This window comes from Drosophila rhopaloa, unplaced genomic scaffold (assembly GCF_018152115.1).
Source record: "Drosophila rhopaloa isolate 14029-0021.01 unplaced genomic scaffold, ASM1815211v1 contig_155, whole genome shotgun sequence".
NCBI lineage: Eukaryota > Metazoa > Arthropoda > Insecta > Diptera > Drosophilidae > Drosophila > Drosophila rhopaloa.
The window spans coordinates 4,782,212-4,796,697 of record NW_025335034.1 but is presented as its reverse complement, the minus strand read 5'-3'; the positions used below and the strand labels follow the sequence as shown (position 1 = coordinate 4,796,697).

Below are 14,486 nucleotides of genomic sequence, written 5' to 3'. Positions count from 1 at the left end.
CCAGTCTTGTCCAAAAAAGACAATTGACAAGAACATACGGCCAAAAAGCGGTGGCAGTTAAAAGTTCTAAAGATTCCCAAAATTGGGACAACATTTTGCACTTTGCATTTCCGCGAAAGTTGCATCCCCATCCAGAGAAATCTGTCAAATAAAAGTTTGATTGGCACACCCTCCAGCTGACTTTGCCAGCTTAATTAGCAAATGCAACGAACTGAAGAAACTTTCGAGCATTGCCATTAAATGCATGCAACTTTGTGGCACCCCACGCATAAACTCATCTGAAGTGGCGCATAAATTGAGTGCCTTGTGCATATATGCAACTATGTAGTGTAATTTCCCCGGTATTACCATAATTATCCGTGCCATTCCTGCTCCTGCTCCTGCTGCTCCTGCTACTGATGCCCATCATCGTGTGATCAGCCTTTGTAAAGGGGCCACTCCTTAATGCCAGGTCATGCAAGGTAGCGAAAAAACGAAAGTTTTTCATACGTTCTGCGTCAGCAAAGGGCGGAAAAACGGCTCCACTCCTGGCAACCTCCAGTTGTTGGCCGTTGGCCAATGTCGAGGCTGCACTTTGGCTAAATTACATTTTCAATTTGTCAGCTGGCGGGCACTGCAGGCCATTAAATGGCAAATTAAGTTCAGCTTCGGCTTTTATTTTATTTGCCATTCCAAGTGGCGCTTGCAATTTTTGCATTTTTCCATTATCCCTGGCAAATGTGTTTTTGATATGCATTTCATTGTCTGACGATCTTGGCGCATTATCGTGGCAGATTTTCGGCCCTGGCCATCAGGAGAAATATGCTGAATATTTCATGAGTGCCATAAATTTCTCGTCGGCGAACCGAAGAAGGCGGAGTGCGCAGGAAGTTAAGTCGAGCGCTTACGCGGGCTTCAGTTTTGCCGGCTTTTTATTTTTAATAACTTTCCATTGTGGCTGTCAGTGACAGGCAACAGCAACACACGTGCCTCTCCTCGCCAGGACTCAGGACATGTCAACGGTTCGTTGTTGCTTTTGTCGCTCCTTCAAGCTGCTTTATAATTTATGATGCTTGGCATCGAAGACTCCTTTAAGCACAGACCACACACAAGCCCGCCCGCACACATGTCGCCAACTTTTGTATAATTTTTCAAAAAACTGCATGAATATTAACTGCAAGTGGCAGAATATGGCGACAGCATCCTGCCACCGAAATCCTGGGCCCATCTTGGCTGCCACTTTTATTGTGTGTGCCGGGCGAAAGTTTCAAGTGCCAGCTTGATCCGGAAGGGGCGGCGGCCACGCCCTACTAACTTATGCATACGTGTAGCTTGTCTCCCTTCCGCCCCCTCCTCCACTATTACCTTCTCTCGTCCTTTTTTGAAAGGATTTTACATACATATTTGATGCAAATGTTCGCAAATTGTCGTCGCTGTCTATTGGACATTTTGTGGCCACATTCGTTTTGCTCGCATATCAAACAAAAGAGGCAGATACACTTAGGATAAATTACAATAAGCTGGACAGAGAAACTATTTTAAATTATCGAAACTATACAATAATTATTATTTGTTTTGATAACTTTTTTATTGAGCTGCTATAAGTTTCTTAGATACCTTGAAAAATCTATTTCATTATCATTTTCTTTTTGAAATACTGAAACTATTTTTGCGAAAAGCTCTTTAAATATATTTGCTAAAGAAAATTTACCAAAATAGGTTGTTCAATACAATAGCAACATTTAATTATATTGCTCAATTAAAAATAAAATTTGTAATTTGTGGCTATGAGAAGAAGTTTTCAAGAATATTTGCACGTTAACATATATTCTTTATGCACTTCTGGACGTTTAAATAGAGGGCAGGTGTATGGATCACGGATAATTTGCTTAAGCTCAGCAAGCAGAAAATAACGTTTTGCACACAAGCTAGCACGCACAATGCCACAGACCCTTGGAACTGTCTGCCTTGACTCCTGGCTCCTGTCTTTTGTCCCCCGGCTTATCACTTGGCCAAAAAAGCGAAAGGACAAAGATGAGAGAGCTGGCCAGGATCCTGCTGCTGCGGCTGTCAGGCAAGTGACACGGCAGCTGTGCTTTAAACAAAGCTAAGCTCGAGTAAAAACAACATGACTAATAGTTTTGACAGTGCCAGGCAAAACAAAAGCCAGACAGCATGTCAGATAAAAGCCAAAGCGATGGCAAATGACGGGGTTCGCAGGGAAGGTGAAACTGCATGCTAAATGTTGTCAATTAGTTGACCAGCCAAAAAACGAACGACCGAATGACTTGGCAAGTCCACTCCGAAACAGTTGACGACCCTTTCCTATGAAGCGTATACGTAATGTGAGACTGCAATAGTCATCTTCGCACAAACGATCAATTATTTTTAATCATGTGAATCGTGTGGGAATTTTGCGAGGCGTAAATGTATCTGTGACTTGCAGATTTATTGGATTTAAGCTAAGACTATCACAGTTTCTCGAGAAATGGGCATGTTTAACATAAACAAACTACATTTCAATACTGTCAATCAGATTGCCAATTAATTTTAATAAAATTGATAAGAGAATTTATGACTTGCGAATTTCTTACAAAGCTTTTTATTTTGTTATATTTATTTGTTTTATTCTGAGAATACCGAATGGATTTAAAAAAGTCTCATAAGTCGTAAATATTTATTTGAAAAATATAGCAAAAGATAGATCTCTCTCATTTAAACATAAAAACTACATGCTTGAACATAAAAACTAATGAAACATTAGTTTCAATTATTCTTCCCCTGGCCTTTGTAACTTGCTATAGTCGGACCCCTTTGAAGTTGTAACACCGATTTTGAACACACATAAAAAGCAAGAAGTCTCCTTTACGACAGCTTCAGGTGAAGTAGAAACCCCTAAGCTGGGTTATGCCATTTCTTTTGGCCGCCTGGCCCCTGAATCACAGGGCAGCTCAACAGCTTGGCTCAGCTATAAAAACACAAAGTCGCCACCAAAGTCGCACTTAAGCTGCACTCTCTCTCTTTCTGGGTTTCCCCACTCGCACCCACAGAAACTGAAGTACAGTGAAATGTCCTTACGGCGCGACGTGCATACAAATGTCAGCAAGTGGGCCGAAGTTCATAAATTCAAACAACGAGCCACATTTTGCTTAGATGCACTGTGAAAAACAAATCTTAAGTTTACTATACTTGACAAAGGAATACGAAAATTTTTAATTATCCACATAGATTCTATGTTCAATTTAGTTTTTCAATTTAATGTTTTCTTTAATTTATAAGGTTTTAAAAATAATGTTTTGTAAGTCTTTGATTTTAACATTAGAACAACAGAGATTATTCGAGAAAAAAAATGTTATTACAAATCTTCAAAAAAAAATTTTTAAGATTTTGAAGTATTTTAGAAAATGTATATTTATATATAAATTGATTTTGAAGAACACATTCTGGCAGATTAAATGTACTCCACGTAAATGCAATGTTTAAATTATGTTTACAAACATTGTCTTTCTGTGGGGCTTTCTGCCGGCCTGTGAGTTTTGAGTAGTGCCCGCTTTTTGCCGCTCATTTGGTCTGGCTCTATCTGTGGAGGTTCAGTTGTTGGGATGTTGGGCTAGTGGTAGTTGAATGCAAGTGTTATGATGGGTGCAGGCAACCACAACCCACCCGCCCCACTCGCCTGCGGATATGCAACAATGTTGTCAAGTTTCCTGCTCGACAACGGGGCCGCCGAGACACGGAGCGCTCAGTTGGCATTATGTCCACCGGGCGTGACTAACATGCACATGCTCAACTGTGCTGGAAAACGTTTTACCCAGCTCACATCTCACCTAAAAGCCACCCCAAAGTTGAAAAGATTGTGTTTGTTTTTTGCCGGTGACCAACTTGAATTTTGATTTTCATTTCTTGCCTTTCTTCATTCATTTTCAGCAGAAGCAGCAGCAACATGGCCAAGGACTTGAGCACTCTGGGCTGGGATTATCTGATGTTTGTGCTGTTTATAGCCCTTACCGTCTTGGGGCCGCTGTGGACACGCATTTTTGGCAAAAAGAAGGAGCGAAGCAAGGCCGATTATGTTTTTGCCACCGGAGGAGTTTCGATCGTGGCGGTGATGATTTCTATAGCTCGAGGAACTTTGGGCGTAAGATCCGTGCTGGGTGAGTTTAACATATTTCGGGGCATCAATAGAAATTCGTAAATAAAACCTATATATTTGATCTGCATTCTTTCAACATCATATCATATTATAATATCTTTAACATATTTCAAGAGATCATTTCCGTTTAAATTTAAAGATATGATTGGGTTTGATTTGTATATTTCATACGACACAACCGACAGGATTCCGTAACTTAAATTTATCTTTGTGTTGCAATATATTTGTTTGTTTTACAGGGTATCCCAGTGAGTTGTACTACCGCGGATCAGCCATGTGGGAGATAATCTATGGCATGATGAGTGCCTATCCCATCGTTTGCTTCATGTTTGTGCCCGTCTACTTCAATCTGGGCATCACCTCCGTCTATCAGTACATCGATCTAAGGTGAGTCAAGTTCCCACGCAGTCCGAAGAAAGTCACTCCCCTAAGCGCCACATCGTTTAATTAGCACGAGGCGAAGCGGAAACAGGAAAATTGTTATTTAAACATCCATTTTAATTTCGCCAAATGCGTCGCAGAGACTGGTCCATGGGATTGTGTCGCTTCTCTTATCGCCAAAGCGCACACAATTTTATTCTTCATTAAGGAGGCCAAATGAAACTAAACAAAGAAGCGCCAAGGGCTCAGCTCAGGTTCTGCTTTTGCTTTTGCCTTTGCCACTGCTCCTGGCACAAGTTGCTGCGTTGCTAAATAAATTTGAATTACATTTTACACAAAAAACGAACAAGCAGAGAAAACAACAATGAGCCTCTAACAAATGGCCAAACAAAAGCCGAGCCGGCACAGCAAATAATCTATAGATTTGTCCTTGCCCCGCCGTGGATACCAACTTGGACTTGGACTTGGACACAGTTTTAGAACTTGGTCTCTTGGATGCTATCGCCCAGTTGTCGTCGGTGTGTCTGTTACTCCTCCTGCTCCTATTTTTTCGCCTCCATTTCCATTTCCATCTGTCGCAAGTTGTCGCCTCGTGGGCCTAATTGTTTTTTAAGTTCGAAATTAGTTAACAAATTTGTTATCAAATGTTTTGCAGTTTCGACAACAGAATTCAATTAATTGCAAAAACTGACAAAGCAAACAGTGGGTGGGGGGTGTGGCCATGCTGGGCAGAGCATAATTTGATTGAAATTTAATTGGCATGTGCCGCACATTGACAACATTTTCGGGGGGTTTACGAGAGGAGGAACTGGACGATGCCAAACTATGTAAAGCGAAAGCTGTGCAGAATTGACAAATTATTTAAATGTTTGCTTGAAGAACTGGAGGTAATTTGTAAATTAGCATAAACAAACTGAAATACAAAAACTCTTTTGGGGGGTCCAAGAGAAATTAATGATAAAATCGATGGGTGAAAAATCTACATAGTTTGTTTTTACTAGTTTGATGAATTTCAATAATCCAAGGCTTTGCAAAACTTGATTCATTTTCCCTTAATGAATTAAAATGTTTTCAAAGAAGAAACTTCTCACTTTAATTTTTAATTATATTTTAATTTCATACACATTATGTTATATTGAAAAATTAAAAACGAATTAAATTAATGACTTGTGAAATCACTTACACATAGATTTTTGTTATGCATTGTGCCCTTTAAAACGCAGTTAAATTAATGACCACATCAGTGACTGAAAAAGTTCGTTTTCAAAAAATACTATTATATAAATGTTCATTTTACTCAGCTCGGACGGAACACTCAAACTAATTGAAGAGCCAACGAGTCAAGCTACTTCATCAATCTTAGTCAATTGGCTTTGCCCCATGCCAAGAAATAAAGAAAGCAGGCAAGAGGAAAAACAAGAGATCCAAAAAGGGTTGAGGAGGCGCAACATGGCCAAATGTTGCCCCAAAAAGTTGGGCGCTCAACATTTGGAGGCCTCATTGTCGCTTGTCATCGCAACTGGCGCCCCGCGACATGTTTATGCATACAACTTCATCAAAATAGGCTGAGCCTCTGGCCTGGCATAGGAAAATGGAAATGGGGTCTAGGGCACACACACATAGGCCGATAAGTGAATATGCTACAAATTGGCAAAAGCCACTTGGCCAAACACATCCAACCAGGCCAAATAAAGCAAGTTTGAGAAAAAATGAGGAAAAGACAAAAGCCGTGACGTCGGCAACAGTAGGACAATGCCAAAACATGAAAGATAGCATAGTTTATTTACTAGGCTGAATGATACCCATCCATTGATGTTTAAGAATGTTAATATAGCAATGAACAGCACAATGGAAACGTACTTTACAAATTATATTTAGTTAATGAGAATAGTTTACAAGCACATAGGTAAATATTGCCACCTTTATTGTAAAAAGATATCTTTAGAGGCTCTCACAATTTTGTAATACATCACTAAAAACGACATTTTGACTCCACAAATTTGTATGAAGAAATGAATTGAATAATTTCACGAAGTATCTATTAGTCCAATGCCAAGTATGTACAATTCCAAAAAGACAATATACCCTTGAATTCTGGAATAACCGGGTATAAAACCAAAGAAAAAACCAAGTCAAAGGCAAAAAGGAAGCAACAACAAAGAAGCCACTCGGTCTGAGGCTGTTGACAAATTGTATGACAATTCGTTTGTGCCATAATGTTTATAAATAGCGCGTGTTGTTGCCTGTCACTGGCATCAGGCATCAAGCACCAAGCCTCAGGATCTCCACCCCGAAAACTTGCGAAACAAAAAACCCAAGACATCCCAAGCACACACGCACCCACCCAAAGTCGTGGATTCTCTCACTTGTCAGTCGCCTGTCGCAAGTGATGTCTGCCACTCAAGTTGGGGGCGGAGGAGTGGGCGGATTGGGAGGGAGGGGCATGACCCTTGACTCGCTGCCAACTCAAGTGTTAGCCAACTCACACAGAGATTTGCTATCTGGCCCCTATCGAGTTCAATGGTCAAGTAAAGTTCGTCTTTGTCCGTCCCGGATAATTCATACACCAAGTGATTGTGGGGTGGCAATTACATGTAAATAAATTGATATCGAGCCTGTGTGCCAGAGAAGCGGGAGAGATCAATGCGAACAGTTGTTGGCACTTAGCAAATGGGAAAAATGCATTCCGGCTTCCTCCTGGTTTATTTACGAGTACAAGGGGCCAAAGTGCTCCTGAGTGAATGGTAACCAAATGAAAAAAGCCAGGAAAAACAGGTCGGCAGTTAGAGAGGTGTGAACGGGTCGGCGTTTTAGGACGACATGCATACGCATAAATAAAGACGTTTTCGGCGCTACAAAGTGAGGCCGGGATTTGCAATTCAAAGGCAACAAAGTTGTTTGGGAGTAACACACATGCCACTGACGGAAAAAAAAATGAAAGGGGATATTGGGCTGAAGCAAAACACGTTGCAAAAAATGGTTGTACATTCGTTTCAAGAATGGGAGGTTTTTCATAAATAATAATAGGTTTTAGCTTTCGTAAAACTCTAATATTTTTGAAATAAATTTTAAAATGTAAAGTAATAAAAACTACTTAACCCAGATTAAAATATTGTAGCAATAAAGGCCACACACATTTGATAGATCTATTAAGAGGAATGCATTCATTTTCAGACTATTTAAACATAGTTAATTTGAGTGAATTACGAGTAAATAAAAATATGAAATTTATGGCCTCAAACTATTTAGAGCGTTTGCCAATATTTCACAGCTTCTTTATATGGAAATCATTACAGAATGCAATAAATTTACATACATTTAAAAGATAAAGAAATTTAAAATCATTTAAAAGCTTAAATTAATTTAAATTTCAGGGTACAAAAATGCCATACATTTCTTTTGGCCTTAAAAATACTTCCTTTTACAATTTGAATTAAACATTTGTTTATCTCTTTGTAATCAGTTGCTGCTCTCCTTTTTGGGTACCTCGAAGTCGATGAAATCAGCCGAAACCTTTCTCGTTTGATTCCTTTTTCCCACCTTTTGTCGCACCTTTTTTGTGGGCGGCTTTTAACGTAGTGACGGCACTCAGGACACCGACTTGATATGGCTGATTATGTTTATTTATGCATGACATTTAATGCAATCAAATGTGTCACCCTTCTTGCCAGTTTCACCTTTGCTTAGATTGCCTTTGATTGTAAAATTAACTCGACCCTCCTAAGAGACAGGCGAATGGGGAGTACCAACTGATTTGGGTTGGGATTGGCTGACTAAACGGCGATTATGTGGCCATTGTACAAAACCACTCGTCATATTAAATTTGCCATTAATTTATGCCTTTGTCGCCTGGCCAAAAACTGGCTTAGCGGCTTGCCATGATAAATGATGGGTCCGAGTTGCAGGCTAAACTCAATTTCAGGGCGATGGCCAAGTGGGGAAGTGAATCCCCGGTAGGTCCTGGGTTCAATTAATGGATGGGTGGGTAGGCAGTGCCCTCGCCTGCTGACCTGCTCATTCGCTGGCAACCCATTTTCACACCCACCAGTGCCGATGGTCATTGACGTTGTCCTGCGTGGTTGGTGGGTGTGCAAATGGGTGCTGGGAGCTGTGAGTGTCCTTGCTCGTAATTGCTTGCCCGCTGGCATGGCTGCAGCAATTATTGCATACTTTGCGGCACTTACATTTCATTTAAAGTTATTAAGCGACAATCGCATCGTAGGACGTCTTTAATCAACTCAGCGAAGTAAATTATGCTGGTGAAGGGGGAAAGTACGCTGGCTGGTTGAATCAATTAAACTAAAACAAAAGCCAGGTCCGGGCCAACGTTCAATCAACTGGACGGCGGTGACAGCCTCAGGTCATTACTCACACACTGCCGGAGTGAGATGGAATGGAGGACAGACAGACAGACTGGCAGACTGGCATAGAGCCGGGCAAATCGTAAGCCAGGACAACTGGCCGAGCACTTATTGTGATGAACACAATGTTAACAGGCTAAATGAGAAACAAATGCCACAATCAGACAACGTAGAAAAACACTCGCCGACGAAGTAGAAGACGGAATGAAAGGCAACCGAAAACAATAAATCCCATAAATCATATTAAATTGACATATCAGGCTAAAATTGACCGCAAGCAACAATATGCCAGGCACGGTTGTGTGTGTTTCTGTGTGCTTGTGGGATATTGTATCCTACAATAATATTTCTTTATCAATTTCCACAACACGCTCAGGCATGGGAAAAACAAGAAAAACCGAAGAACACGAAATAGATGAGACGCAAAGAGGGCAAATGCCTAAATAAATGTTTGACCAACCAAGCAAACCGAATCGTACCGAAATCCCACCCAGTGCCACGCCCATTCAATCAACACATATAAGAGCGACTGTCATACATGTCCTTGGCCAAATTGGCCAGGCTTTTACGGCAGCCATGGAGTTTTCCATTGCGGCCTTTTCCGATTGTTTTCCTCCAGCCCACGGACACAGCTGTGTCGCAATTAAAATGTGTATCAAGCATACGAAGCGTTGTCATGTAAACCGCTTAAACCTCCGCCCAACAATGTAAAGTCGATCGGGTAAATATGTTAAGCTCGCTTAATGCAAACCTAGCCTGGGGACGTTCGGGGGCGTGGCCCCTTCTGCCCGTATGTCAATTGATGTTTGCCGATGGGGGAAAAGTGCAACATCATTAATTAATACACATACGTGGTTCCTTTGCGGAAGCCTGCGGCTTCGTTTTATAATAACCAGAACATTAAGGCGATTAAAGATGAAATCCACTGCATCTCTTCCTTCTTCTAAATATGCATTTAATCCTCTTGCCGAACACCTGCGTCCCCAATCGCTCATGCCCCATGCCCAGGTCCTCAGCCAAGACACGGCCCGTTGACAGCCCAACTCGGCCCAGATCAATATTGGCCAAGGGCAATTAATCATTTAGTGGGCCATCTCACACACGAAGAGCAATGCAGAGACACCGAATAACAAGCAGAGAAGGGCAGTCTGAGACATGGAGATGTGGGGAATGGAGTTGGAGTTGGGGCTGAGAAAAGTGGATTATGCAGTCAGCCCAGATGTTGAACAAGAAATTACCTCTGATGACAATTTACAGTCCGGTTCAAAGATAAAGGGCAGGTTTTAGTCTACTGTCGAATGATGAAAATTTCAATCGGAAAAGCAAAATATCAACCGAAAGCAAAGTCTCGGTGCCCTTTAAACCTCTTTAACTTCAAGTACGACAAAACTTATTAGAAGCTCTATTTAATCTGGGAATTTAAAGATTTCTGGTTCGTACATATTACTGATTTAAATATTCAAGTGATCATGATATACAAGTAAATTGCATTACAGTTGGGTAAATATCAAGAATTTAAAATCATTAACCCAAAAACTGCTTTGAAATCCCCATAATTTTGAACCCCAACACCATTCAAGTACGTTTTTAATGTTTTTAATATGGCAATAATTCATTGCAATTCATATTAATAATGTAACACATTGTTATCGTTGTTAATAGTTCAACAAAAAAAAATTCCCGACAGGTTTCATTTTGTGAGAGGAAGTTCAAAGAAATTTGATTAATGAATATTTTATTAATCTCAAATAACTGATACTGGTGGAAAAGGTTTAAAAACAAATACTACATATTCAAAAATAATATAATAAAATCCAAGGCTGAAGATAAAATAACATATTGCTTTGTCGTATGGCATTTTCTGTGTTAGCATTTGATATGCTTAAAGCTTCCTTTCGATTTACAGTCTACATAACTTTTTAATAGTTCCGAAACGGACTGTTACGTTCGTGGCCGAACTAGTGGCTTAAAGTTCAGGATGCCAATCAAAGGATTACGGACGTAAAGCAGTTTATTTATTAAAGACCATACCCGGTGGGGTGCGTGAGCGAAGGCACTTGAGACATTCGCCCCATGCCACATAACGCATACTAAACGATCATTAGGTGGACCCCTGAAGCAGTGCTCCCCATCTTGTCGCACATTTCGCATCAAATTAACACACAAATTTTTACAACCAAGGCCATAAAAAGCGCCCGGTTCAACTATAAAAACAATCAAAGCGAGTTACAGACCCGCCAATTTTCTTAGGTTTTTCTCGCCCATGTCGTAAATTTAACCCGCCCTCTCGCCCGATTCCACATAACTTCTTTACAGCGGTAGTAAATCATAAAAAGAGGGGGTAGCGCAAAAAACAAGGAGCGCAACTCGAGAAAGGGACCAACATTAAAAGTTTAATAAAAATAAATAAACGGATAGAGTGCAAGGGGCACCTGGACGAGATGCTTAATTAAAGCCTGCACTCACCTGCTCCTGTTTTCACCCTTATCCTTTCCATTTTCCAGGTTCAAGAGCCGCACGGTGAGATGCCTGGCATCGGCGACGTATATTGTGCGACAGATCTGCAACCTGGGCATCACCGTTTACACTCCCAGCGTAGCCCTATCCACGGTGATTGGCATACCCTACTGGGCCTCCATCGTGGGCATGGCCATCATTTGCATATTCTTCACCATTATGGTAAGTTGGGGTCGGGAATGCGAGCAATTTAATGATGGAAATATTTAAATTCCTGTTCACCCTCGTTCCAACTCATTAGGGCGGCCTGAAGGCGGCTATCAACGCGGACGTCATCCAGACCTTGACCATCCTGGTTGTCACTGTGGCCGTTTGCATCCAGGGCACCATTTCTACGGGCGGAGTGAAGAAGGTCTACCAACTAAATCGGGACAATGGTAAGCCATCAGTTGCTGGGGGATTTGCTTCGATTGATCATGGCAGCTTATTAGCCAGCTGCCAGGATGTGTGTGTGTAGTGCTGACGAATGATGACTATTAAAATGGCATCCATTGTGGGATGCCGTTGCTCTCCTTCTGTTTCTGCGCCGGCTCATTATGCACATAAATGATGATGATAAAAGTGGCATAAAACAGCGGCATCCGAATCCAAGGGGGGAGGAAATGGCAGCCTCGCATGACGACAGTAATAAATGTGTGTCGGCGAAGCGTTTGTCACTCGAGTTTGAGTTGTTGGCTGTCATTGTGCGGCAATCGTAGGGCTCCTGGGAATGCCTCCACATGCTGCTCTTCCACAATGTTTTCCCCGCCATGCACTTGCACTAAAGACACCATCCCTTCTATTCCCAGGACGTCTCAATTTCTGGAACTTCACGGGCGATATGACTGTCAGAGTGGATACCACCTCTGCGTGGCTGGGGCAGCTGTTTATGTCCCTCTCCCAGATTGGATGCCAGCAGAACTTTATGCAGCGCTATGTCAGTTTGAAGTCGCTTAAGCAAGTGCGTCGGTAAGTAACTACAATCTGAAAGCAGCAAAAATCATATTAAAAATATTTTCTTATATCACCATAAAAATATTTTCAGAGTGATGTTGACCAATGTGCCTCTGGTGTTCTTCTTCTTTTCGCTCTCCTGGATCTCCGGCATGGTCATCTATTCAACGTACATTAATTGCGATCCCTATGCCGAGGGCTACATTAAGAAACCCGATGAGATTCTGCCCTTCTTTGTGGAAGATCAGCTTGGTTTCCTGCCCGGCTTTGTGGGTATTTTCATGGCCACTCTATTTAACGGAGCCCTTTGGTAGGTAACACATATTTTTGGAAAGAGTCTCAACTAATCAAAGTTAATTGTCCAGCATGATGGTATCCAATCTGAACTCCCTGGCAACTGTTGTTTGGGAGGACTTCATATCACAGTTCCCTAAATTCAAGGGATTTTCAGACAAGCAACAGCTGAGAATTCTGAAACTGATCACCGTGATCTGTGGCTTAATCATTATGTGTGTGGCTTTCGGAGTTGGATTACTGGCGGGCGTTATTGAATCCTCGTTGCTGGTGTTCTCAGCCACCTCGGGACCACTGTTGGGTTGCTTTATCCTAGCCATGATGGTGCCTATTGCCAACTGGAAGGGCACTTCCGCCGGCATGGTCACCGCTTGTGCCTTTGTGCTGTGGATCATCGGCGGTGGCATGACCATTGACAAGATCAACCCCATGCTGCCCACCACCACAGATGTAAGTTTTTAAATAATTTCTGAAATAAACTATCTCCTATGTGTCGATCGGTTCTATTTCCATAGGGCTGTACCAACGACACTTTCTCGCAATCTATCGGCAAGCCCATTATTGAGCCAGGACAAATGCCCTGGCTGCTGACGCACACGCCCGTTGATGGGTATAACCAGAGCTTCGTGCCCACGCCACCCACCGTTGCACCTGAAAGGTAAGATAATTCTTATATTGAATCATACAAGTGCATACAGTATTGTGTTATTGAATATTCGATATTGCGCTATTTTGAGATATCTCGAGTTATAAACGTTTTAATGTATTTTAACTGACTTTTAAGCGAATATCGGATTTCCATTATACCAAGAAAAGGGACTTATATTGATTATTTTGACAAGGTTGTTTTATGGAAATGTAGACTGTACTTAACTTAAGCTGTGATACCTTGAGATTAATGGCTGTGTATGTCTTTTTTCCACGTAGATCTGGACTGGAGAGCTTCTACTCGATCAGCTTCATGTACTACAGCTTAATTGGGACCGCCTTGACCGTCATTATTGGCACAGTGATCAGTTTGTTGACCCAGCATCCGGATGACGCCTACGACGGCAAGCTGCTGCATCCACTGATCTTTAGGCTGTGCGAGCGCTTCTCCGGCCGCAAGCCGTACTACGTGAAGCACGAGGAGGAGTCCGGATTGAATGGACGGAGCAGCAGCGATTCCTCGGCCACGACGACGACCTGTAAGGAGGAGAAGGTCAACCATGGGTACGAGTCCTCGCCGGAGGAGAAGGAGAAAAGCAGTCCCATTGCCGTGGTCTTCACTACCTCCGAAGGGTCTGCATCCGCGGATCAGCAGTCCATTTGCGACACCAGTAGGGTCCAATTGGACATCGTTCCGGGAGCGGGCGAAACGGGCGTGTATCGCCAACTCGCCGGCCGATCAGCGCTCTGAGGGTTAACTGTATACATACGTGTATAGCTAGTTAACTCTAACACTTAGTCCGTAGTCTGTAAGATAAGCTCTAGAGTAGACAAATTAGTTAGCCAAGTGTTTCAAGTCTATAAAGATGCTGTGATTTCTGTGCGCGACTGTTGTTGAGCAATTGCTCGCGCATTTGTAGCAACTCGAGTTTCATTCGCATGTACTTACCGCATGTGTGTGTGCGTGGCAGCGTGCAATAAATAAAGACAAATAAACGTATTTTTATACAAAATCACACAACAAGTTGCGTTTTTTCTTACCCGTTTTGCAATTTCGCGCGGGCTTAAACTTGCAGAAGTGGCCAGTGCTGCCCATTAATATGCCTATCGATAACAATCGATTCGCTTGCCGGGGATGCACAGGTGTCGCGCGAGTCATATCATTTCAAATCATTTTTAGAATTAAAACATTAAGTAATAGACACATACATAAATAAAGG

At 42.0% G+C, this 14,486-nt stretch overlaps 1 protein-coding gene across 4 annotated transcripts in view; it reads left to right on the top strand.

Moving 5' to 3' along the window:
* Positions 1-14,282, top strand: part of LOC108048781 (sodium-coupled monocarboxylate transporter 1) — a 36,650-nt gene extending 22,368 nt beyond the window's left edge. For 2 of the 4 annotated variants that reach the window (XM_017129653.2, XM_017129656.2), the window contains 9 exons: positions 3,910-4,133; positions 4,372-4,519; positions 11,379-11,553; positions 11,633-11,768; positions 12,180-12,339; positions 12,416-12,634; positions 12,690-13,068; positions 13,134-13,276; positions 13,546-14,282. In XM_017129653.2, the coding sequence (XP_016985142.1) occupies positions 3,923-4,133; positions 4,372-4,519; positions 11,379-11,553; positions 11,633-11,768; positions 12,180-12,339; positions 12,416-12,634; positions 12,690-13,068; positions 13,134-13,276; positions 13,546-14,017 (2,043 nt within the window). In that variant the 5' untranslated portion in view covers positions 3,910-3,922 and the 3' untranslated portion in view covers positions 14,018-14,282. Of the gene's footprint in view, positions 1-3,906; positions 4,134-4,371; positions 4,520-11,378; positions 11,554-11,632; positions 11,769-12,179; positions 12,340-12,415; positions 12,635-12,689; positions 13,069-13,133; positions 13,277-13,545 lie in introns of all 4 variants that reach the window. The other 2 variants (XM_017129650.2, XM_017129652.2) reach the window with 1 other exon arrangement.
* The last annotated feature ends 204 nt before the right edge of the window (positions 14,283-14,486 follow it).